The sequence below is a fragment of the Mercenaria mercenaria genome, chromosome 3 (assembly GCF_021730395.1).
Source record: "Mercenaria mercenaria strain notata chromosome 3, MADL_Memer_1, whole genome shotgun sequence".
Taxonomy (NCBI): Eukaryota; Metazoa; Mollusca; class Bivalvia; order Venerida; family Veneridae; genus Mercenaria; species Mercenaria mercenaria.
This window is the reverse complement of record NC_069363.1, coordinates 41,219,014-41,245,111: the sequence shown is the minus strand read 5'-3', so window position 1 is coordinate 41,245,111 and position 26,098 is coordinate 41,219,014. Positions and strand designations below refer to the sequence as shown.

General features: G+C 35.0%; 1 protein-coding gene and 1 long non-coding RNA gene across 2 annotated transcripts in view; both read right to left on the bottom strand.

Moving 5' to 3' along the window:
* Positions 1-10,178, bottom strand: part of LOC123524985 (muscle, skeletal receptor tyrosine protein kinase-like) — a 92,206-nt gene extending 82,028 nt beyond the window's left edge. Inside the window, exon 1 of the mRNA XM_045303646.2 lies at positions 9,801-10,178. Coding sequence (XP_045159581.2) covers positions 9,801-9,861 — 61 coding nt within the window. The 5' untranslated portion in view covers positions 9,862-10,178. The remainder of the gene's footprint in view (positions 1-9,800) is intronic.
* A 4,532-nt stretch (positions 10,179-14,710) lies between these two features.
* Positions 14,711-18,170, bottom strand: LOC123559166 (uncharacterized). The gene is made up of 3 exons (XR_006687889.2): positions 18,114-18,170; positions 16,711-16,933; positions 14,711-14,862 (listed from the first exon to the last, which is right to left on the bottom strand). It is a non-coding gene; the product is annotated as an uncharacterized LOC123559166 (long non-coding RNA).
* Between the last annotated feature and the right edge of the window lie 7,928 nt (positions 18,171-26,098).

Below are 26,098 nucleotides of genomic sequence, written 5' to 3'. Positions count from 1 at the left end.
AGTTGAATTTAGTAAACTATAAGTCAGAGACTATCAAATGGAACCAATGGCTCAGAAAAGTATGGTACTAAAGACTTATCATGAGTCTGAAAGCATTAGAACTGTAAAAATTATTACTAAAAAGTTCCTGAAAAAACCTGCGAACATGCAAGACACATCCACAAAATTTCTATGTTAAAAAGGGGCATAATTTTGACAAAATACAAGCTAGAGTTATATTACTTGTCCATAAGGTCCACTAATAATGTTGTAGACATGTGTGAAGTTTGAAAGCATTTTGTAACTTGGTAGTCGTTGAGAAATCTCAATATGCTTACGTATATGCAAAGCAACAGATATTGATGGAACGGGTGGCAACAAAAGCTCTACTATTTGAAAAACATTTAGAGCTGTCCGTAAGACAGTCACAGTTCAACTATTCGAAATGTTGTCCCAGAAGCAGGAATAATTCCCCTAAATGTTAAAACATCTATACAGTTTCAATCTAGTATCTGCATTTAATTTAGTTTGGAGATAGTAACTTGCATACAAAAGTTTAACCTGCAGTTTTTAAGTTCAAAAGGGGACAAAATTCTACAAAACACATGTCAGAGTTATGGGACTTGAGTGCTATGACCTAGTTTTATAAACCCGAAGAAATGTGTCAAGTTTCAATTCAATATTTGTATTAGTTTTTGAGACAGTAACTTGCATGCAAAACTTCAACTAGAATTTTCTAAGTCCAAAATGGGGCATAACTTGGCCAAAATAAATGTCAGAGTTATGGGACTGGATGCTATCACCTAGTTTTGTTTATAACCCCAAAGACACAGTGTGTCAGAAGTTTCAAATCAATATCTGCATTAGTTTTGGAGAAAGTAACTTGCATGCAAAACTTTATCCAGGATTTTCTAAGTCCAAAAGGGGTCATAATTTGGTAAAAAGAAAACAAGAGATCACAGAGTGATCTTGGCCCCACCAATGTGCCATTTTTGAGTGTTCCAAATTTCAAGACTTACTGACTAGCTCAAGGTCAAATTTCATTTCCATACACAACACTTTGCATGTGGTCCAAATTCGAAAGCTGTAGCTTGAGAAATGTGAAAGTAGGTCACTAGATCAATTTCAAGGACGAAATGTGAAAGTAGGTCACTAGGTCAAAATCAAGGTCAAATTACACTTCAGAACACAAATTTATGCATGTGGTCCAAATTTAAAGCCTGTACCTTCAAAAATGTGAAAGTAGGTCACTAGGTCAATGTCAAGGTCAGAGTTTGTTTCGGTACACAATCCTATGCATGTGGTCTAAATTTGAAGCCTGTAGCTACAGAAATGTGAAAGTAGGTCACTAGGTCAATCTTAAGGTCAAAGTTCATTTCGGTACACAAAACTATGCATGTGGTCCAAATTTGAAGGCTGTAGCTCGAGAAATGTGAAAGTAGGTTACTAGGTCAAAATCAAGGTCAAATTTTATTTCGGAACAGAACTATGCATGTGTTCCAAATCTGAAGCCTGTACCTTCAAAAATGTGAAAGTAGGTCACTAGGTCAATGTAAAGGTCAAAGTTTGTTTCGGTACACAAAACTATGCATGTGGTCCAAATTTGAAGGCTGTAGCTTGAGAAATGTGAAAGTAGGTCAGTACGTCAAAATCAAGGTCAAATTCAACACAAAACTATGCATGTGGTCCAAATTTGAAGCCTGTACCTTCAAAAATGTGAAAGTAGGTCACTAGGTCAAAGTCAAGGTCAAAGTTTTTTTCACTGCACAAAACTATGCAAGTGGTCCAAATTTAAAAGCTGTAGCTACAGAAATGTGAAAGTAGGTCACTAGGTCAAAATCAAGGTCAACTCATGTCAAGGTTCATCTTGCCACTCAAAACCATACATGTGGTCCAAATTTGAATGTTGTAGGTTATTGACAAGAAGATTTTAAAATCTTTTTCCTATATAAGTCTATATGAACCATGTGACCCCCCAGGGCGGGGCCATATTTGACTCTAGGGGGATAATTTGAACAAACTTGGTAGAAAACCACTAGATGATGCTACATTACAAATGCCAAAGCCCTAGGCTTTGTGGTTTGGACAAGAAAATTTTCAATGTTTTTCCCTATGTAAGTCTATGTAAACCATGTGACCCCCGGGGCGGAGCCATATTTGACCCTAGGGGGATAATTTGAACAATCTTAGTAGAAGACCACTAGATGATGTCATATACAAAATATCAAAGCCCTAGGCTCTGTGGTTTTGAACAAGAGGTTTTTCAAAGTTTTTCCCTATGTAAGTCTATATAAACCATGTGACCCCCGGGGCGGGGCCATATTAGACCCCAAGGAAATATTTTGAATCATCTTGGTAGAGGACCACTAGATGATGCTTCATACCAAATATCAAAGCCCTAGGCTCTGTGGTTTTGGACAAGAAGATTTTCAAAGTTTTTCCCTATATAAATCTATGTAAATTATAGAAATAAACAAAGGGCCATAACTTACTAAAAAATTGTTGAACCAGTCTGATTTTCAGGGGGACACAACTAGGGTACCAATACATCATTCTGACAAAGTTTGGTCAAAATCCCCCAGGTAGTTTCTGAGGAGATGCGATAACGAGAAATTGTTAACGGACGGAAGGACGGACGGACGGACGGACGGAAGGACGACGGACCACGGACGCAGAGTGATTTGAATAGCCCACCATCTGATGATGGTGGGCTAAAAAATGGGTTTCAAAGCTGTGGCCTTGACCAAATGATGTCAAAGCAAAATAGGTCATCTTAAATGACCACAGACAATCATACTGTTAAATGTATATACTGACATAGCCAAATTTTTCTCTAGCTATTGTTTGGAAACCATTTTCAGTCTCAAGGTCACTGTTACCATGATCTTTGACTTACTGTCCCCAAAAACAATTGAAGGTCATCAACTGATCATGCCTATGCAATCAACATGAAGACTTTGACAGACAGAGACCAATTAAAGCAAGTTCTTTAATTATCACATCACAAACCATGTCATCCAAAATCCCAGATCTGCCTCTCATATATACAATAAAGGACTGTAAATTACGGCGTGAAAATATGAACTACCTAATATCAAATACTAGTACATGTCGGTTATGATCTACTAACTTTCTTTCACATTTGACTTTCGTTGACATGACCTGGCCGAGACAGGCAACGTATGTAATGTACCGTAATGGAATGTTATCAATAATTATACTGTATGATAAAGAATGTAAAACATTCTAATCAGAATGCTATAGTACATTTTTATGATAGGGTAATTACATTTAGAAATATACATAGTATTTAAGCATGATAAGGTCATTTCAACAGTTAGAACAACGAAACATAGCCATAAAACTACATAACAACGTTTTTATGACTGGCTCGATCTCCACTTTATTTCTGGTCTTGACTGTAAACAAAATTCCTGCACTTTTATAATAGTCAGTTATTCTGATCTTACTAGCAGGCCTATTTCAAAAGTAATTAAATATTTTCATAAGGTTCTTGTATTTTATAAAAAGTTTTTTTCATACCAACAGAATTCTTAAGGTTACAACAAGCAACATTTTTATAAGTCACACTGACTGTTCAGTATTTGGTATTAAAAATGTTGTTATACATGACGAGAGGCAAACAACTGAGATGCTTCATCAGAGTAAGCTTTTTAATGAAGAGATGTATGTATAACCTTTATATTAAAGGTGATTAATCAGATTTTGGTCAACTAATAGTTTTTTTTTAAAGGGAAAGGCAATGTTATTTCATCCGCTGGAATTTCTTTAATCATTTAAAGAAGTGAAAGAACTTTCAAAATCGACTTAAAAATGAGAAAGTTAAATGAGCATTTAAATATCTGATTAAAATGGTGGCCATTTTGTTTCCATGGCAACAAAACACAAAATGGCGGATTTATTAAATTTCTAAACACATATTTTAACTGTATTTACTTATTCCTGTAAAATAATTTCTCTATTTTTTTCCAGCTATAATGAAAGAAATGACCACATTTTACACAAGAAACATATAAAATTAATCTATTTAAAAGGTTATTTGCTAAAAAAAAGAATTCAGCAGTGTGTAAATGACGTCATAAACTCACAAAATGGCTGCCTCCATGATCAGCAATTTTCTTAAATTTCAAACTGCCATATCTATTTAAATAGTGGCCCAATTTTAAAAAATCTTTCAGTATTATGATAGGCTTGAGGATGGCTTTCATATGAAATTAACTTATTTGAGGCTTTCCTTGTCCTTTAAACTTTACCAACTGATCATTTCCACTTATTTGTGTTCATCGAGTTCTTAAATTAATACACATCAGATTTGCACTAGAAGTATTTTTACCTTTTTTTATTTACAAAGTCGGTGCAAATGTAACAAATAACATATAAGCTCTAATGAGCTTTTAAGCCTTTGATTTTCCTATCCTGGTTGCCCAACCAAGATAGCGTTATATTAGTATATGTATAAATTTACACACTTTGCCTAAGGAGCAGTGTGTAAATGACGTCATAAACACACTAAAATGGCTGCCTTCATGATCAGCCATTTTCTTAAATTTCAAACTGCCATATATGATCTTTTTCAACAGTTATCCGATTTTAAAAATTCTTTCAGTGTTATGAAAGGCTTGAGGATGGCTTTCATATAAAATTAACTTATTGTCGGGCTTTCCTTGCCCTTTAAACACTTGTATTAAAGGGAGATAATAACAAAATTTCATAAAAAGTAATAAATCATACATTTCCAATAGGGATCTAACTCTATGTAATGGGTCTTTTTGTTCCTTAAAAAATCTCTAAACAGAATATGATTTATATGAAAACTGAAAAATGTCGGAAAATGTTTACCAGTTTTAAATCTTCCTAACATTTGTACCATAGGGATCCGTCACGTGCTATGATAGAGGGGAAAAATTTATGATAGAGGGGATTTTTTTTGTTTAAAATGTTTTTTAGATGAAAATTCAAGAACTTATAATGTGAAAAAAAAATCATCCATAAATAACATAAATATATATTCATGTTGTTATTTATGGATGATTTTTTTTTCACATATAAGTTCTTGAATTTTCATCTAAAAAACATTTTAAACAAAAAAAAATCCCCTCTATCATAAATTTTTCCCCTCTATCATAGCACATGACGGATCCCTATGATTTGTACAAGACTTGTTGAAAACGTGTGTACATGTAAGCGTATTTTTCAATAATACTGTCTACTTTTAGCAGAGATCGAGTTTATGGGAATGCCAAAGTTTATAGTGCTGCCTCTATGGAATATATCAAGACTAGACATGACCACATCCTGTCACATTATACTGACCTGACAAAAGTCTGCTTCCTTATTTTAAATGTACTTTAATACATTAAATCCTGTTTGAAATTGTTCCCTCAATTTTTTAAACAAAATTTTATCAATGCTACACTTGATTTATTGGTTTTAATTTTTCATTTTTAACATTTATTGAATTTTAATCAAAAGTGCCAGTTTGTAGACAATCTGAAGAGAAACAAGCTGGAATATTACAAAGTTTGAACTGTTTGTTGTACATTTCTCTTTGCATAGTTTATTAACTTGAAGTATGTCTATATTTTATTCTATTAATATAACTAACAATGCTTTCAATCATCACAACGATAATATGTTGACGTCACGTCGACGAGATATTTAGCGCCCGTCGCATCAAGAAATAGCGCTTTCATATTTGATCAAATATTTTACTTAAGAACAAAGTTTGAAATGTCACATAGCATAACTGTCTTAATTAATTTACACACAAGGAGTTGGTTATTCACTGTGCAGAATAATTTGCCATCATTTGCGCCCTTAGTAAAATTGGAACTATTCCACAATCCAGTCCTGGTGTGTATATAAACAAAGGAGCATGACGATCTACCATTTGGCGCCATACATGTGCCAATAAACAGTAACTGTTCTATCGTATTTTATCTAAATTTTAAAATAAAAGATATAATAGAATTGAAATAATTTATAGTAAAACCATGTTTGAACACCATTTATAGTTTTATACACTTGTGCCGGTATACGTTGTAATTATTACGCTCGACGTATAACCTCTCACCATGTATAAAGTGTTAAAACAAGGATTTGCTCTAAATTATTTCTTAAATAATTATATATAAAAATCTACTACAATATCTTTTGAAAAAAACTTTAAGTTGAAACAAATTAGAAAACATGCTTGGCCTAATATCACAGCATGCTGATCCCCTGAACAGCAAAACATTTGAAATACTTGAAACAAGAGAATTTTCAAACAATCGTCAAATCCCTAGACTCTGGGAGGTTGTCAAAATGCCGACTTCACTCAAATTGGACTAATTATTTGCCTTTTTAAGTTATAAATCCAGACCTATAATCAATAAATTTATCAATATTACAAGCAAGAAAGTAGAAAATCATAATGTTCAGGAGATAACACACTTCCCAGTGAATACCATATCAATTTTGTACTACCCTCAATAAACATTTACCAAAAAGTATTGAAAGACCAGCCAAATAGTGTACAAAGAGGATTTGGCAAAAGAACAACTATTTTTATACTATGTTAATCCAATAGACTGCACTGTTTTAAACTAAATATTTGATATACATGAAGTTTGTTTTCTATAATGTGACAACCAACATCAACTTGCTTAAACATTACTATTAAGTTCTGTAACAAAGAAAGATGATTCGGTTTACAGTAATGCGCAGTTTCTCAAATTTACCTAACTAAAATCCCTAGTACCATCGTTTCCAAAATTTTGAAAAATTAGCAAAGAAGGCAGTTTTAAAGGGGAATGCATCCGAATAATTTGTATTTTTGATGTATTTAATTAATCAAGTGATACATAAGCAGAGATAGTACTTGACTCTATCATTGCTATAATGCTGCTGTCAATAATTATGAGCTGTTGGGTACATTATGCCTGAATTAAGTCAGACTGGATCCCTGTATCATGCATTACAACAATTAAATACTCATTGAAAAATACTATTATATGAATTCTGACCGATCCAAAACAACCGCAAAAAATATAAAAGCACAAATCAGAACAAACTTCTATAGATAGCACATTAGGGCTAATTTAAGGTACAAATAGGGAGACAGATGGCAGTGAGATCACTGACAGCAGACGAAGTGGCATGCCTATACAAAGCCACAGGTCATGAGTTCATGCCCCTGCTCCTCCAACTAAAATGACTAAAATCTGGATAAGAGTCCCATGTATGGGTACTTTACACCTGGCATGCTAAAGAGTCGAGAAAGCTTCTGAAATTGGAGTGAATCTTCTGTTATCTTGTGCTATCCTGTCACAGTCTTCTGGAGGAGTTGCACATACGGATTACTGGTGAAGACTACAAATAAGCTTACAAACATCACAGTGACTGTGATATCATTCTATACCCAGCAACTGATGTAGACACAGTGAAGATTCAACAAATAATTTATCCTAGTACCTTGATCATATTGATAAGAATTTTGTAACTGCAGCTACTGTCTGGGCAGCAGAATAAGGCACGCGGTGTTCAAGCTTTACATATTATGGAACTACGGAGGCAGAGTATAGAAGTTTATACCTTAGGAAGCTGAGACAATGTTAAGAAGTTTTAACAACTATTCCAGCAGCAGAACAGTTCTAGCTCAAAGACAAATGAGGTTCAGTATTACTGAATGCTATATATCGTAACATTATATGAGTGGAGCATCATGGAGTCACGACAAAAATATATGCAATTGAGTTGCAGCTGTAATTCAGAGGACATAGACTGAACTCCACATGGTAGGACTCACATACAGCTGACTGACAGACATTCTCTGACAGGAAGTGCAACAAAAGGCTAGTCAAGTATTGTAGTTCCACTTGACTATTTAACATTACACTGCAACTAGAGAAAGTTAAATAAGTAAAACAGTACCTGTTACCTTTGCACTGCATGTCACTGCATGATCATCACAATGAACCCTTACCCTGCTAAATTTCTATAATGAATTGTCCATCTTTCAATTTGGACAGTACCATTAACTGTTAAAAGGGGTGTTTACCAAAACGATACTGACTGAATGGCGAACAGTGCAGATCAGGATCAGACTGCATGGATGTGCAGCCTGATCATGATCTACACTGGTCGCAAAGGCAGAACCAATAGTGTCCAGGTAAGGGTTAACAGCGATCAGGTTCCATAAATAAATTTTGCTTTTTTAAAAGGCCATGTCCAAAAGGTTCACTGTGATAACCTGACTTGCAGTGCACAGTTCCACAACTCTGTTTTAAAATTTGACAAAGTGATGCCCGTTTTTTGACGTAGCATTTTTTGATAAAATTTTATCTGTAAGTTGGTAACTCAGTATCCACTGATAGAAATGGATTGAAACTTCGCACTCTTAATCATAATAATGATCTGACAAAAATAAAAGCCTATATCTTATTCTCCTCTCACTAATTTTATAGGGATTACCTTAATAAACCATTTGTTTAGTCCCAACCTGTATTTAGCAATTAACATGTTTTCCGCAAGTAATTGGCAACTTCTCCACATGTCTGACTCAATATGTGATTGAGGATGAATGCATGGTGTCACCTATGATTTGAACCTAACGCCCGACTTTATTGTAAATACTGTGACCTTAGTTACTGACATACCCGGTCCTAATTAAGCTAATCGGGTTGGACAAAATATATGAAACTTTCTATTGTAAGTCTATACATGACTTAAATATTTGATGCAAGGTTGAAGAAAAATGCCTCTTATAAAATAAAGGGTTCAAATGTCATTCATGACTGAATGATTCTTGATGCAGTTTTAAGAATAAGAGCACCAATATTTAATAAGTATGTGTTCATTAAACTCTAAATTTATGTTCTAAAGTCTAGCCAAGTGTCGACCAGAGTTCTTATTCAAAATATTCTGCTGAATGCTTGGCATCGCTTGCTGCGCTTTTTGCAGATCTTGAGGATGGATATATTCACTTGTAGATTTTCAATGAATGACTGTAGCTAAATTATCAAAAATATAGAACAAGACTAAGTAGAAGAGTGGTTTGGAAAAATAAGAGCAGACTGATTAATGTGGGGAATAAGTTCAATTAAAAACACCATGTTAAAACAATTGAAATGAATGTGGGGAATGAATAAGCTCAATTAACTCAAATGATGTCAGATTAAAACTATACATGGCAAATTATCAATGAGCAAATGGATTTACATAACAATAAATTATAACCCTTTAATTTGTCGAGTTTCCCCTGGTTAGGATTCACTTAGGTATATGCCTTAAAAATTAACACTATTAAGGCAAAAATATTTAATATGAACACAGTGAAATACAATTATTGTGATTATTAAAATGTCTAAGGCTCTAATGAGATCACAGGATACCAGTGAATACCCAACTAATAACTAGGTATCTGAACATCATGTATTAGATGTACATGTATCTACAATATGAAAACACTGTGTTACAGATATATCAGAAAATACACTCCTTCATCACATATAAATATATCATGTCTACAAATGATGCATTTTCACTGAAAGGACAATATCAGAATATTACCTAGTGTCTGACTCTGAAAACCCTATATAATTCATTTCATACCGAGTAATTCAAAATTATTTATTCCCTTCTGCAGCCGTGACAACATATTTATACATCTCAATAATACTTAATCAATTCTAAATACGCCCTAATATAAGTGAAGGCATCTTTTAATTACGAATTACTAACATCAAAGAAAGATCAAAGACCACCGACCCGACTGACTGAGTGTCGTCATATAATTTTACACTAAAATTGACACTTACCTGCACTGCAGAAAGATAGAATAAATCCAAGTATCAGAGCTGCTCCTCCCGGTTTTCTCATTCTACAAATTTATTTTATTAACAAATACATTTGTACCTTGAAATTGTCATTTTTCTCTTCATATTTTCAATCACAAATTCACAATACACAAAATTTACTATTTACACACAACCGAACATACTTGACACATTTTTCACACGGTGACAGGTATCTCCTTCTCTAAATATATTCCGACTAACGTATGGATACGGACTGGACATATTTGTTATAATTAAATACCAAGATGGAAAATTCCCCAGTTAATCCATCCAATTAACACTTTTGATCCTAATTAAAACTTCGGAAAACTTTTTTCCCACCCGATAACGTTATGCCAATCGTTCCACTTGATGTAATATGTCCTGCGCGATATTGTCAACGTTTAATTCCCACTTGCGCATAATAAAAGCACATGTCATGACAAATCCATTTGACAAGTAGCCAATCAGGCTTTTCAAATTTACCTGCGGGGTTAAAAATAGCCGAAACACGTGTGTTCTGCGAAAAATGTAAACAAATAAAATTGGTACAAATTTCATACAATTATAGGAATAATTAATTCTGACACTGACATGTATGCACTTATGACTTCTTTCCCACTTGGAAAGATAATTTTCCTAATACAATTAGTGTAAATTACTGATGCATATTAGCTTCCGCTACCAGCACTGTAACAGTTAGGAAGTGGGTCTGTGCAAACACAGATAACTCGTGCAACATGCTCTGTGCTGCTGTGTAACTAGCGGGCAAGCCTTATCTCATATCTGTATCTATATCATTGAAAGAAACTGGTCAAGAAATCTGACAGTAATTGACTCATTACAAGATTAACTCGTATCAACAAACCCATTATCTGATTCAGCGTTTTGTCACTACAGGGGCGTACCAAATAGTCCCAAAAAGTGTCTTAAAGACCATACAAATCTATATTAAAAATAAAGTGGTAACCTACTTTGGTCAATACAAATAAGTAATTACAACCTGATTATATCATGCATTGTATTGTATAAATGCATGAAAATACGGATAATAAATTGTTTATCATTTACAACGAAATTCTATTAATAAGATGATAAAATGATCCTTTCGAACATGTATCTCAATCTAACGGTGACAGATAGAGATAAGATTTGTATCATTCTTTGACAACCTGACAGAAAACACTCTTTGGACGTTGATTTTTAAGATTAAATGGAAGATTTCGGCATAGGCCTGTCTTTCTTTCTAATAAGGGTCAATAGACTTTAGCTCAGCATGCCCTGTCCATTTGACATTCCACAGAAACGGCCGAGTATAAACACAAGCTACTCGTCATATTTTAAAGAAAAACACATTCGACAAATTACCTTAAATAAACATTTAGTAATATGCTAGCAGCACAGACAAAGCCGTTTTCATTTAAGACCTCTTTAATCCTTTCCCCCCTTCCCAAGACGTTAGTCACTAACTCATGTCAGTATTGTCGATCAAGCTATGAACCATGAAATAACTTGGATGGCAGACAAATCAAGAAGGAAACGAGTCGTGGAAAATGCATCATGAACGCTTAAATTGTTTCACTAGCGCTGCGCAGCCGAAGAAAGACAGTGTTACACGAAACTTTGATGCAATACAGCGTTATGTGAAGCCGTTCGGCAAACCACAAGTACGTGCGAGTCTGTAATCACAAAAGCTATATGACCGGCGTCTTGAAGAGAAATTAAATGTGAAGGTTTTCAAATATTAAGTGATAAAAATAGGAATAAAGATAATTATCATTATAATGATGACTGTAATGATAATTAACATGATCTTCGTAGTCGCGGCATCAGCATCATCGTCAAATAAAGAAATGAAACATTAAGGGTAGCATATAGTTACAGTTACAATAGTAAAATAAGAAGGAGTTAATGATGATGATGATGGAAAAAATGAATAATGATAACTGGGAATGATAATTAAGAGTAATAAACGTGATCATCGTCGCCGCCACTTACAATGGCTGCGTCACTGCCTCCTTTCGACATGCACTGTAACTCCTTGTAATGACTACCCTGAAAAGCAAATTACTCCCTGCAAAAAAAAATGAATATTGTTTCATAAAAATATAGTCGTTCTCGTTACTGCTGCGATGAATTAAATGAACGCGGTAATATAAAATGGTTATTGTAACAGTAGCTTGATCTGCACTGTTGTATTTGGCTCGGGCCTGGATCTCACGAGACGCTTGCGCCGAGTATGGTCCGGTCAGCCGAATGCATCATTGCAGATCAAGGTAAAGCTTGAATGACCCTTTTATTACATAGATATATCAATTTGCATTGTTATGTCAGCAAAATGGACTACAGTTTGAAAACTCGTTTGAAACAGTGAACATTATGAGGAAAGGAAAATAGGTATTCCAACCATTTTTTCCGTATCCGACGCGAGTTGAATACAGAGTTGTTGTTTTTATTCATTAGTGAATTATAGGTAGCATTTCAGAAAGAAAATTCGTAGGTTTTATTTCGTTAACTTCGTATTGAAACTTTTTTGTTGTACGAGTTGATGTGTAGAATTTCGACACATTTCAGCCCAACATCACCGTAACTGACGGACTTTCGAATGTCTGCATTAGTATTTGCATTAACTCCTTTATTCAATTTGTTCATAACACTCTCACCAAAACTAGTAGAGATTTTGTTATAACTTCGTACAAAGATGTAGGACATCCAGGGGAAGTGCAGTATACCAGAACTATGAATATATCTTGCTTTTTAATTATCTCCCTTTATTAAATTAAAATGTCTTTTAAGTGCTGAAGGGAACATATTCAAACTGCATACAAAGATGACGGGCATTCAGGGGAAATGCACAGATTAAGAACTATAACTTTACCTTCTTTAACTTATTGAATTACCTCCCGTTATTTATTTATAACACTTGCCCAGAGCATACTCAGAGTGAGTTGTGTTTTACGGCAAATCGACACAAAATGGTCATATATCGCCGAGAAGAAGTTATATTGAAAACACCAATTGTAAAGCATACCTAAAATCATTTATGTAAAAATGTAAAGCATATCTAAAATTATTTATGTAAAAATGTATATACGTTGTTAAAATATCACCTGCAAACATAATAATATTGCAAAAAATGTGAGTAAAAATATGAAATGTTCAGATTTTTTGATGAGCATACTCAGAGGATTTTGCTAACACTCCACACAATCAGAGGAAATGCATTGTACAAGAACCCTAACTCTATCTTGCTTGCTTGTTGAATTATAGCCCTTTAAGTATACTTGAAACTTTTCAAAGCCATTATCTAAACTTCACAAGGGTAGTGAAGAATAGTTATGGAACTACATATACTAGTATTAAGCTAGAACTCATGCATACATTTTGAACACAGAAGCTTTTGATAACACACTTTCTCTTCTAACTACACGTCGTATGCATAATGATATACTAATTAAGAATATATCCACTTACTGGCCATCTTTTGCACGAAAAGTTTGCTTCAGTGGGACGGTGGCTGCATCCGATATGGCTCATTTCAAATAGCCAAAGGAGGAACTGCAGAGTGCAAAAACCTTAACAGTGTTCAGTTTCTCTTTCATTTTTGATCATAACTCCTCAGATTTTTGTCTACAAGTTGATACTTTGCGACTACAGAATAAAATTCAATGATGTATTGATAAAAGTAGATGGATGCAGATAGTTTAAAAGCTTCAATAATCATTGATCTATCGCCCTTTCCACATAAAACACTCTGCAGTGGGGGATACCACTGTCTCTCAGATAGCAATTTGTATTTGAATAGCAACTGTATGTTTTGAGGTGTCTCATGGTCACTTAAAGCCAGTGCAGTCAAATGACCACTATAGCAAAAATTTCATTAATGCAATATATATCCTTGAAAGGATGCAAGAGCATGACATGGTATAAGAGATAGTAACACAAGTCTAGGGTATGAGCTACTGAGTCCTTCAGAAAGTTCTGATTCCACTTAATTTTGTCAAATTAGTCTCTTGACAATGAAGGTAAAGTGATGGCATATTCTGATATTTATAAATGTAATACCCAAATGTTCAGTTGATATCCCATGAAAGGTGCTATGTGTTAGACTAACATGAGATGAGAAAACTCCACAAGACGGCAAAATCATTTAAAAAATAAATAACAAGAGGACCATGATGGTCCTGAATCGCTCACCTCTTCCCACATGACCCAGTTCTGAGTATGACGCCGTTTTTTCTATTATTTGACATAGTGACCTAGTTTTTGAGCTCATGTGACCCAGTTTTGAACTTAACCTAGATATTATCAAGATAAAAATTCTGACCAATTTTCATGAAGATCCATTGAAAAATATGGTCTCTAGAGAGGTCACAAGGTTTTTCTATTATTTGACCTACTGACCTAGTTTTCGAAGATACGTGACCCTGTTTTAAATTTTACCAAGATATTATCAAGGTGAACATTCTCACTAATTTTTCATGAAGATCTCATGAAAGATCAAATAAAGGAACACAGTAGGGCACTACCTTGGAACGGTAAGTGGCAAAACAGCAGGAGACTGTATAGAGTACCGCTACTTTGTAGACATCCCCAAACGTCAGTTCAACAATGGTTTTAAATCAAAAAGAAATATCATCATTAAGATTTTTCTGAAGAACACAGGAGTTTGATAAGAATAGGTACTGATAAATAGGCGAAATTTTAAATCAAATACAGACTTCGTTATTCTCTAACGTAACGGAAACTATAAATTCATTCATTCATTCATCCATCATTGAAAATAGTAAGTCTAAGATGGAATTCAAATATTAAACCGTGGACGAATGAATATTGCCACGGAACTTGATAACCGATTATAAAATAAAACACAATGAAAAGAAAATTAAACTTCAACTTTTTATTTTGGCATTTCATTCAAACATGAAACATCAAAAACAAATGGATTTAAATAGTTCCAAGTGTTGTTGACGTGGGTCGTCTCCAGATTGCCAGTCGCGTAATCCGTTTCCACATCTAGTGCAAACAACGTAATCATCCGTGCCTGAAGAAAATGTTTATAAAAGATATAATAAAGATATATTATACCCAAGTGTCATATTTGAAAATATAATCAGTTACTAGATACTATTAATAGTTTGTATATAAGAGGGCGAAGAAGGTAGCATCCATTTCCACTATCCAATTTTGAGTTCGATTTCAGGGCGTGGTCGGAAGCATCTATTTTCAATTACGTCTAATACTCTATCAAAACGATCCTGCAACATTTTCATTTTTGTCGCTTTGTTTGATCTGTTGGTCTCCTTTTTTCTTTCTTAACATACTGTACACCACAGATGGCAGTAACGTATCTAGCATACAGTATTGCTTCCAGGTCCGTATTTTTTTCGAAACAATATTTCCTTATCAATGATTGACCGTCTTTTGAGCAAAAGAATAATCTTTCAGGAAACCCTTACTTAGAATCCCAGTTCCAAACCGTTTACGCATCACGAGCGAGCAACGGCGTACGAAACGGTAGTGTTTTCTCTATCCGAATAAAACCTACATATTTTTTGCACCAAAGTCTCCCCCTTAAACAAATCAAGTACACCATGTCAGTTAAAAATAGCGCTACAATCAGTCAGAATATGCCAACTGTAAACTAACAAGGCTAAAAATAAGATTCAATTCTACTTAGTTACTTACCAGTTGCTATTTTATTTGAATTTAGTAAATAATCTTCGTGAGCCATCGCTGCTTGTTTATATTCGGGTACTCTTCGGATTTTATCGCTACGTCTGAAATACGTAAACTGTCTCCGCCAATGAAAACGTTCTTTACAACCACCGTTTTGTCATCGGTAATCATGGCAGGCGAAGGTAATTTGCAAAAGCGAAAAAGTTAAATAGCGAATTTGTAAGTAAGAAAGTAGAATTGAACCTGATTTTCGGTCTTGTTAGTTTACCTTTAGCCTGTTCTGAACGGTTATAACGTTATTTTAAACTGGCATGATGTATTTGATGTGGGTTTTTTCTTGGGGGTGGGGGGGGGGGGACTTCGGTGCAAAAATTGTGTGGGATTTATTCGGACAGAGAAAACACTACCGTTTCGTACGCCGTTGCTCGCTCGTAATGAGTAAACGGTTTAGAACTGGGCTTTGAAGTAAGGTTTTTCTGAAAGATTATTCTTTTGTCCAAAAGACGGCCAATCATTGATAAGGAAATATTGTTTTGAAAAAATATTACGGACCTGGAAGCAATGCACATGTCAAACTGTTCTTACTTACCTTTCTCATGGCTCATTGTCACAGGTGCATTTTTTTTTCAAAATGGCTTTTTGTCATTTTTTTCCTAAGAAAACATTATAATTGTAATAAATTAAAGTGCATATGGCTCATGGACCCATACTGTATCCTAGGTACGTTACTGCCACCTGTGCTGTACACTAATAAATGGATAACTTAAGACAGGTATATGTAAATCCACTAACAATACTAGAATTTTTTGCAAACTGCTATAAACAGATATGACATTTATCATGGCTGCAGTTCTAGATACAAAGCCTAAGCCTAATTGAACACATTTAATGAGGAATCTAAAGATACATAATTTAAGTGAAAGATGAGCGTAGTGCATCGTTGGATTATAAGCAAGCTAACGCATTTGTTAGAATTTTAATGAAAAAACGTATTTATTTCAGTTAGTGGCATTTTATGTTTTAGATAAATTATGCAAAATAAAATAAATTCCAGAAACTCATGTTTAGAACTATCACTTTAATAGTTAAAATGTAAACACTAAGAAATAAAAAAACAATTGAATTAAGTAGAGCTGTAACTTCTAAGCTGATAGAAGCATTCCATACACTGTACAGATAAATCTATTTCAAATTTGAAAATACCAAATCGTACCATAATACCAAAATCCTGCCTCAGCTAAGACCTCTTTAGCAAGAAAAGGTACTGGCCAGTCACAGTATGTTGCCAATCGTCCTTCGTAGCTGAAGATACTATACAATGCACTTCTTGGTTTTTGTCGTCGAAGGTAAGGAGTGGCTGACACCGAACTTGGAAATGTAGGAAAGCTTCGCAAATATGGAAAATTGAAGTCTTCGTGACGAATGTATGTAGGCGGCTGTAATGCAAAGTCTGTGTATAAAAGGTAATTTATTATATATTTAGAGTTTCAAAGTGGTAGAAATATTATTTGCTTTGATCTGAGTGAAGTCACTGTTTTAGGTTCTTTAAGACATTATTATAGAAATATCCCATGAATCATAAAACAAATTTTCCCAACGGTATACATAATCGTATACCTTTGACAAAGCCCTGACAAGAAATTGCAAATGTATGCGAGTTCTACAAGTTCTTAAGTTTTAAAGAAAAAATCGTTGAAATGAAAACTCTAAAACCAAAAGTTTCACAATAATGTTTTCACGTAATATATGATTGTGAAGGATACTATCCCTCTGTAATAGCAGTTTTATTATAGCAATGCTAGTTCATCCCAGAATGAAATGTCATTATCAGTTACATTTCTCACTTTCATGAGGCTTGATTTGAATTATCTGCCCTTGAAAGTAGATTGTTTTTCGGCATTTTCCAAATTTCAAGAGCAGATAATTCATGACCAAGGCTGGGTTCCTATGATTTGTTTTATTTCATATTTCTGTTTTAGATTTGATTCTCTGTTAGTAAAAAAGTTTAAAGAAGAAATTCAGTGAGAAATTTTTAGCCGTGTCAGTATAGAGACTGTTGCAAATATCCTTATAAACATGACAAAATGATACTGCAAAGTCCTAGTCTTTCCTATGGACCGAATTTCTTTAAACTTTGTATACTGACTGCAAATGAAGTCTGAAATAGAAATAACAATTAAAATGCACAGTTCTCTTGCCCTGATCTGGAATTACCTGCCCTTGAAAATTGGTTTTTTTTTTTTTTTATTTTCTGATTTTCAAGGGCAGATAATTCAAGATCAGGCCTGAGCACCTATGCTTTTTAATACATATTTCCGCTTTAACCTTGATTCTCAGTCAGTACACAAAGTTTAAAGAAATTCTGCCCGTAGGAAAATTTTTGCCCTATATACATGTAGGCAACTGTAGCTTTTACCTTTATCAGTAACAGATACATAAATAAAATAATCTGAACTACATTACACTAAAATTGCAACGTAAATCCTCACCACCACCCACCCCCCATCGCCCAGCACATAAACACACACACACACACACACAAAGACGTCCACACACAGAGCATAATAAATCACGTTTGAATTATTGCAGAATAATAAAAAGAAGGTAGGCACATACTTCTTGATTCCACTGCCACTGACTTGGCCGACATGGCAGGTTCGGTTCTGGTAAATCCTAAATCAAAATACAAAAGAAGAAATGTTAAAAAGGAAATAATGAAGATTTCTAAGTATTATATTAACAAATTAATAAATTAATGATAGCATTTCTAGCCTATATGCGTTATTAATGCGAATTATAGTCTGCATATTGATACACTAATGGCAGTTATGCATTACATTAAAATTGCAACGTAAATCCACCCCCACCCCCCCCCCCCCACACACACAAAGACTTCCACCCACAGAGCATGATGAATCACGTTTGAATTATTGCAGAATAATGAAAGGAAGGTAAGCACATACTTCTTGACTCAACTGCCACTGAATTGGCCGATACGGCAGGTTCGGTTCTGGTAAATCCTAAATCAAAATACAAAAGAAGAAATGTTTAAAAGGAAATAACAAAGATTAAAGTACGTATTATAACTGATAAACTCAATGATAGCATTTTAGCTATTATGCGTTATCTTGCGAATTATTGTCCGCATAATGATGGCACTTATGGCAGCTATGCCTGTGGAAACTATCCCGTCTGAACATTGAAAAAAGAATATCGTCGGATTGCTGCGCTGCAGGGCATAAAAAGGGAATACGAATAAATTAACCTGTATTTGGTGCAACAATGAAATATCGTACTCTGATTAATATCTGCTAAATGGCAGCCAATTTAATTTGCCACGATTTGTGGGCAATAACAGCAAGTACTTCTGTACATGACTATCTTAAAAATTCTTTCGCATAAAGTAAAGTTCTTCAAATATCTCATGACACGCCATACTTTTTATTTGATTTTATACACCAACAAAGCAGCAGTCAACATTAAAAACTTAACTTTCCATGGGAAATGCTAGTTCCCATAGGAATTGCGGTCTTTTCCATGGGAATTACTTTCCATGGGAAAAATAAACTTTCCCATGGGGAAGAAACATATGATAAATTTCCAATGGGAAAGTGGATTTCCCATGGGAAAATTCCCATGAAATTTATTTGTTTCTTAAATGATAAATCTTTATCTTTAAACTAATTTCTACACTAGGTACATCATACATGACTCTGAAAAAAGTTATTTGTCATTTTATCATTTTACGATTTTCCATGGGAAAACCGTTCCATATTTTGGCCATGGGGAGGACATTCGCTAGGAGCGAATCATTTCTATGGGAAATATTCCGATGGGAAGGACTTTTAAAATATTCCCATGGGAAATATTTTACAGGAGATATTTATTCCCATGGGAAATATTCCCGACGGGAATGAATTTGGTGGGATATATTGGATATAAAATGAGTCATGTGTATAAATTTTCCCAAAATACTTGATAAGAAACTAAAAATTCTAAAACAGAATTATACCTTTATTGATATGGAAGGTCGTCGATTACTGTCGTTTAAATTGGCCATCCAATTGGAATTCTAACACGATCCGATCGATTTTCCTATAAACAAAGAAGGCAGAAAACAGTAAATTATTATTCATGTGGTTCTGACGTCACATTTATTACGTCATGGCGTCATGCAAAACGGCATAGCGGCGCGCTGGAAAAAAAAAAAAAGTCAAACGATAGAGTGAAATATTTAATGAATGTCGTCAAGGATGTACTTAAAAATCCTTGGTAACGTGTTAGAATCGAAATAATATATCTCATTCAGTGTTTTGCTGCGCCTCATGATATAATTCCTTCGCATCTGAATTCCAATACATAATGTATTTATTCAGCGACAAATCATGAATGAGTTTTATTATTCTTATAATAGAGTATGTAAATGGGAATGGAGAATGGTCATGAGGTCTTGACAGGCGGATATTTCTTTATCGGGGACATCCGTGGCCGGAGTGGTAATGGTCGCTGTCTTCAAATCATTTCCTCTCATCGATGTTGGTTTCCCGGCCTCAATCGGGGCGTTGAATTCTTCTGTGAGGAAGCCATCCAGTGTGCTTACGGAGTGTCGTGGTCTCTACCCAGGTCCGTCGTGAGGAAATACTGCCGGAGGGGAACTGGGGTCTTCCTCCATTTAAAGATGGAAAGTGCTATGACTTATGTGTGGTGGGTTATAACAAATTAAAATTTTTAATTAATTTAAATATGCAAAATTATTAAAACATTGTGTGATTGGTTATGTATAAAATCAACATGTGTGAATATTATAACATTATCTTAGTGAAATATATAATGTCATTTATAAGAAAATCAATCATACTCAATATACAAAAATACATCGCTAAACCTAACCAATACATACCCATCCCTAATCTACAACACTCCCATTTATCTTTACCATTCACTCCACTCTAAACAAACAAAAAACTAAACATACCAATCCCCATCACCCTCTTCACTAAAAACCCACTACCCCCTCAAACCAATACCACCCCACAACAATTATTAACTAATTAAAAAAAAAATACAAACCCCACACCAACCATATACAATCACCCAACCCCCATCCAAATATATAATATTTTAATATATCTATATACTCTAATAACCCTAAACAATTAAATAATAAAAAAACACACCAAAAAATCTAATATACAATCAAAACCCTATAAATAACAATATAAAACACTAAATAACAAACCATAAACCAAACCCACAACCACATATAAAACAACATCAATAAATAAAAAACAAATTCACAAAAACCCCAATAACACAACAAATATCAACCCCGTAAAAATTAATCACCCCCCACCACCAACCTAAAACCACACCAAAAACTATTTATCTTACCTTAATAACTTAATATAAATTAATTCCAACCTTCCCCCATACAAACAAATTAATCTACCAAACACCACACACAAACTAATAATATCTTCCCTCCACAATATATTTCTTTAAATCTCAAGCTCTCACACTAAAAATCACACTCCTCCACAATCCACCCATACTAAATTTCTTAAATTCCTTTCACATTCTAAACATCTCAAACTATATATTCTTTCACCCCCTATCTAAAAAACATCCCTCCCATAATAAAATAACCCCTCCTACACATATCTCCATTCATATTTAACAAATTAAATAACAAAAATCCCTCACCCCACCATACTCAAATTATATAAAACTTTTAAATCACACAAAAAAATCCTTCCAAAAAAAAAATAAACCAAACAAAAAAAAAAAAAAACCCCAAAACCCCAAACACCACACACACAAACCCACACAACCCACCACCCCCCACACCAACCCCCCCACCCCCCCCCCCCCACCACAACCACCCCCACCTCCCCCCCCCACCCAAACCCACCCACCCCCCACAACCACACAACCCACCCCCCCAACACCAAACCATAACCACACCCACCAACCTACACACACACCTCTCACTCCCACCCCACACAAACCCAACCACCACACACCCATCACAACAACATAACTATATATAAACCCACCACACTCACTCACCCACCCCACCCCCCTAATCACCAAACCATCAACCACACCCCAACCAACCACCTAAAATCCTACCCAGAAGATATCTCACTCTATACACACCATCTACATCAAATCTCTCACCCCCACCCCTCATACACACACACCCCCACACAGAACCAACTCCTCCTATCCACCCACTTATAACGATGTATCAACCCCCCCCAACCCCACTTTCCAACTTACTTCCTCCCCCTAACCTACTATATACGTAATCTATAACTTAAATTTGGAATTAATAAACCAAACTTCCATAATCCCTAACTAAGATATATTCGGTTGATTATATAGATTAACCAACCCCCCCTCTCCTACCCTACAACCCCTCACACTCACAACCAAAAATACTACTTCCAATCCCAAGGCTCATGTTTTCGTTCTTTTGTTTTTTTATTTTTTTCGAGATAATATTTTATATATCCGGATACTATTAGACAGATAGACACAACACAAGTCACCAAGAGACAATCTCATTCACCTAAATACCAAACTACCTATCCCCCCAATCAAAAAAACAAACAAAATCGTACTTAACAACTTATAAAATCCCCCCAAAACACCACTCTCCCCTATCTTTACGCTCCTACATCCAACCCCTACCCCCTTCATCCTTCCCAAATTCCCCAATACTACAAAATCCCATAACCACGTAATCTTAAAACACCCACTTAAAACCTTAATTATCCTAATACTTATGTTTGTCATCACTCATACCCCTAACACCTACACACACCTCCCCCCAACAATTTATTCCTAGATACTATCACCATCCCACCACACCGTTCCAATCCTCAAATCCAAACGGCACGTATCACTGCCCGTTATAGTCTATTCGCTTAGTTGTCTACATACCAACCGCGGCAATTTTAGATTTTTTTTTCCGGTTCGGTTTATGTTAACAGTCCGCGGACTGTTGTCTGCATGAGAAACAGGGCACTGAATCACTTACATAATTCGGAAAAACGTGCCAACAAGAATCTTTTGGCTGCGACTAAAAACAAATTGAAGCGCCAGTGATTTATTACAGACTCGGTAGGAGATCTAAACGGGATTCAAGCATTAAACAAACAAAAAAGTATCTTAAAGTTTTTTATTTTATGTTTTTTTGTTACCAGTATATGTGCGTTTTATATTCTGAATGAGTGAGGACATGCAAAGAAATTGCGCATTTTGCCGCGTTCCAATTGATAATAGCTATTTACAATAAATCCGGGATTAAACCTCCGCTGTATTGAGTGGTCTGGGACGTTATACCCCATGTTGCGCAACTTAACCATGCTGGTAAATATTTCTGTAATGTTTCATGACCGAAGATGGAATAGTTTTTGCTGAGCATAAATATGACTCTTTTTCAGTAAATTATTAGAGACGCAACTCTGATTTCATTGAGTGGTCTGGGACGTAAACCCAAGTTGCACAAAATTTACATGCTGAAAAAAAAAATTGTAATGTTGTATTACCTAGGTGGAATAAACAAGGGCCATAATTGCTTTTTCCTAGGCAGAGCCGCGAAGAGATAAGCCGGGTGCACAAATCTTACATGCTGATGTATATTCCTGTAATGTGCATGACTGTAGGTGGATTATAAGCAAACTTCTGGACTTACTGATGTCCGTGTGACGAACGGGCGACGACGGAGGACGGCCAAAATGAGCAATTCTATGTGTCCCAATAAAGATCTAAAGATACCATAGTACTCATTCCATGTCAATGGTAACTTCTCCCGAATGTGGAGCATAAGGTACGATTCAGCGTAATGTTAATTGTCTTCTAGCTTCACGCATTATATTACACCATCGCTAACCTATTATTCTTTAGTCTGATCTTGGAGGTACGTGTACCGTAAGGTTTGGCACAGCATGTATGGCATAATGAATCTAATGGGATTGAACTCATATCCCGCAGTCCTTTTAGGACAGATATATTGTTGGTAACTCACTCTGTAATATATCTACAGTATTGCAGATAATGTAGTCATATTTGGTAATTTAAGTGTATATAGTTTGAGAGGATGGTGCTAATCAGTTTATGCCTGATTTGATCAGGGGTAATAATTGATATTTTACATCCATTCTTTAAGCTGTGCATTTTTGTGCCAATTTTGCTAATCACTTTTATGTAAATTTCTTATGGCAGTTTTTAGGCTTGCTCGGGTTAGATAGTTAAGTCAGGATTAGCACCATCAGCTCAAGTTTTTAAACTTAATTACTAGAGCAATTGTATATCATAGTTTTACTAATTATGTGAATATTGATAGTCTCTTATAATTCTGCTGAAGAATGGTCTTGCAAATTTTTTTTAAAGTGTATAAACTGGTTTTTTTATGATTGTATAATGTATGCAAGAATGAGACTTTAATAAAGAATATATATATATATATATATATATATATATATATATATATATATATATATATATATATATATATATATATATATATATATATATATATATATATATATATATATATATATATATATACTTGTTAAGATAGCCAAAGATCACTCATCAGATTTTCACAGTTGGCTTCAGCAATTCTGGTAGCGGGACACCCTATGAAAATATCTGTTTTTTGAAATTGCGAAGGTAGTTTCTGAGTAATTTCCTCTGCATACATATAGGAACTACCACACATGTTCAGTGACTATGCTCTCTGATGGCAGTGTTTTAAAACAAGAGGGCCATGATGGCCCTATATCGCTCACCTGTTATCATTGCACTTAAGGACAAGTCTTCAAGGTCAAAAGATCATAATAGAAATCAATCAAAAGAATTATGAGAAAATATAGTTGAAATTTTCTTTAAGTAACTTTAAAAACAAGATTTGAAAACTTGTTGTAGAGGTCCACTAGGCAATGCTACATGTCAAATATCTAAGCTCTTCTGGTTTATTTTTAGAAAATTTTGAAGATTTTTCTATGTACAATCAAGTAACCCCATGGGGCAGGGTCAATTTGACCCCAGGGGTCATGATTTGAATAAACTTTGTAAAAGTCTAATAGGCAATGCTACATGTCAAATATCTAAGATCTAGGCCTTCTGGTTTATTTTTAGAATTTTTTAAAAAGATTTTCCTATGTAAAATCAAGTGACCCCTGGGGCGGAGTCAATTTTGACCCCGGGGGACCAGGTTTGAACAAATTTTGTAGAGGTCCACTAGGCAATGCCACATGTCAAATATCTAGTCTCTAGGCCTTCTAGTTTATTTTTAGAAAATTTTTGAAGATTTTCCTATGTAAAACCAAGTGACCCCTGGGGCGGGGTCAATTTTGACCCAGGGGGTCATGATATGAACAAATTTTGTAGAGGTCCACTAGGTAATGCTACATGTGAAATATCTAAGCTCTAGGCCTTCTGGTTTATTTTTAGAAAACTTTTGAAGATTTTCCTATGTAAAGTCAAGTGACCCCTAGGGCGGGGTCAATTTTGACCCCGGGTCATAATTTGAACAACTTTACTAAAGGTCCACTAGGCAATGCTACATGTCAAATATCTAAGCTCTAGGACTTCTGGTTTTTGAGAAGAAGATTTTTTAAATATTTTCCTATGTAAAATCAAGTGACCCCTGGGGTGGGGTCAATTTTGACCCCGGGGGCCATGATTTGAACAAATTTTGTAAAGGTCCACTAGGCAATGCTACATGTGAAATATCTAAGCTCTAGGCCTTCTGGTTTATTTTTAGAAATTTTTTGAAGATTTTCCTATGTAAAATCAAGTGACCCCTGGGGCGGGGTCAATTTAGACCCCGGGGTCATGATTTGAACAATTTTAGTAGAGGTCCACTAGGCAATGCTACATGTCAAATATCTAAGCTCTAAGGCTTCTGGTTTTTGAGAAGAAGATTTTTTAAGATTTTCTTATGTAAAATCAAGTGACCCCTGGGGCCGGGTCAATTTTGACCCCAGGGTCATGATTTGAACAAATTTGGTAGAGGTCCACTAGGCAATGCTTCACACCAAATATCTAAGCTCTAGGGCTTCTGGTTTTTGAGAAGAAGATTTTTAAAGTTTTTCCTTTCGGTTGCCATGGCAACCAGTGTTCTGCATGGAATTCAATTCTTTGAACAATTTTGAAAGGGGGCCATCCAAGGAACATCCCTATGAAGTTTCATCAAAATTGGCCTGTTGGTTTAGGAGGAGATGTTGTTTAAAGGAAAGTGTGGACGGACGGACGGACGGACGGACGGACGGACGCCGGACGGTGAGCGATCACAATACCTCACCCTGAGCACTTTGTGCTCAGGTGAGCTAAAAAAATAGAATAATTTGAATTAACATGTATAGGGCAACCAACAGTACAATGAATTCAAAGTCAGACCAGTGATTTACAAAATAGTGATATCTGAAGATTTTTTCTAATTTTTTTAGACACATCAACATTAGGTAAATGAATCTGAATCCCCTCCTGTCAAATGAATACTCATACTTCATGAAGTATTCATGAAGTTTGCATGATTACTTCATGCAGGACTTCATGAAGTCTTCATGAGGAAGAAGTGAACTGAA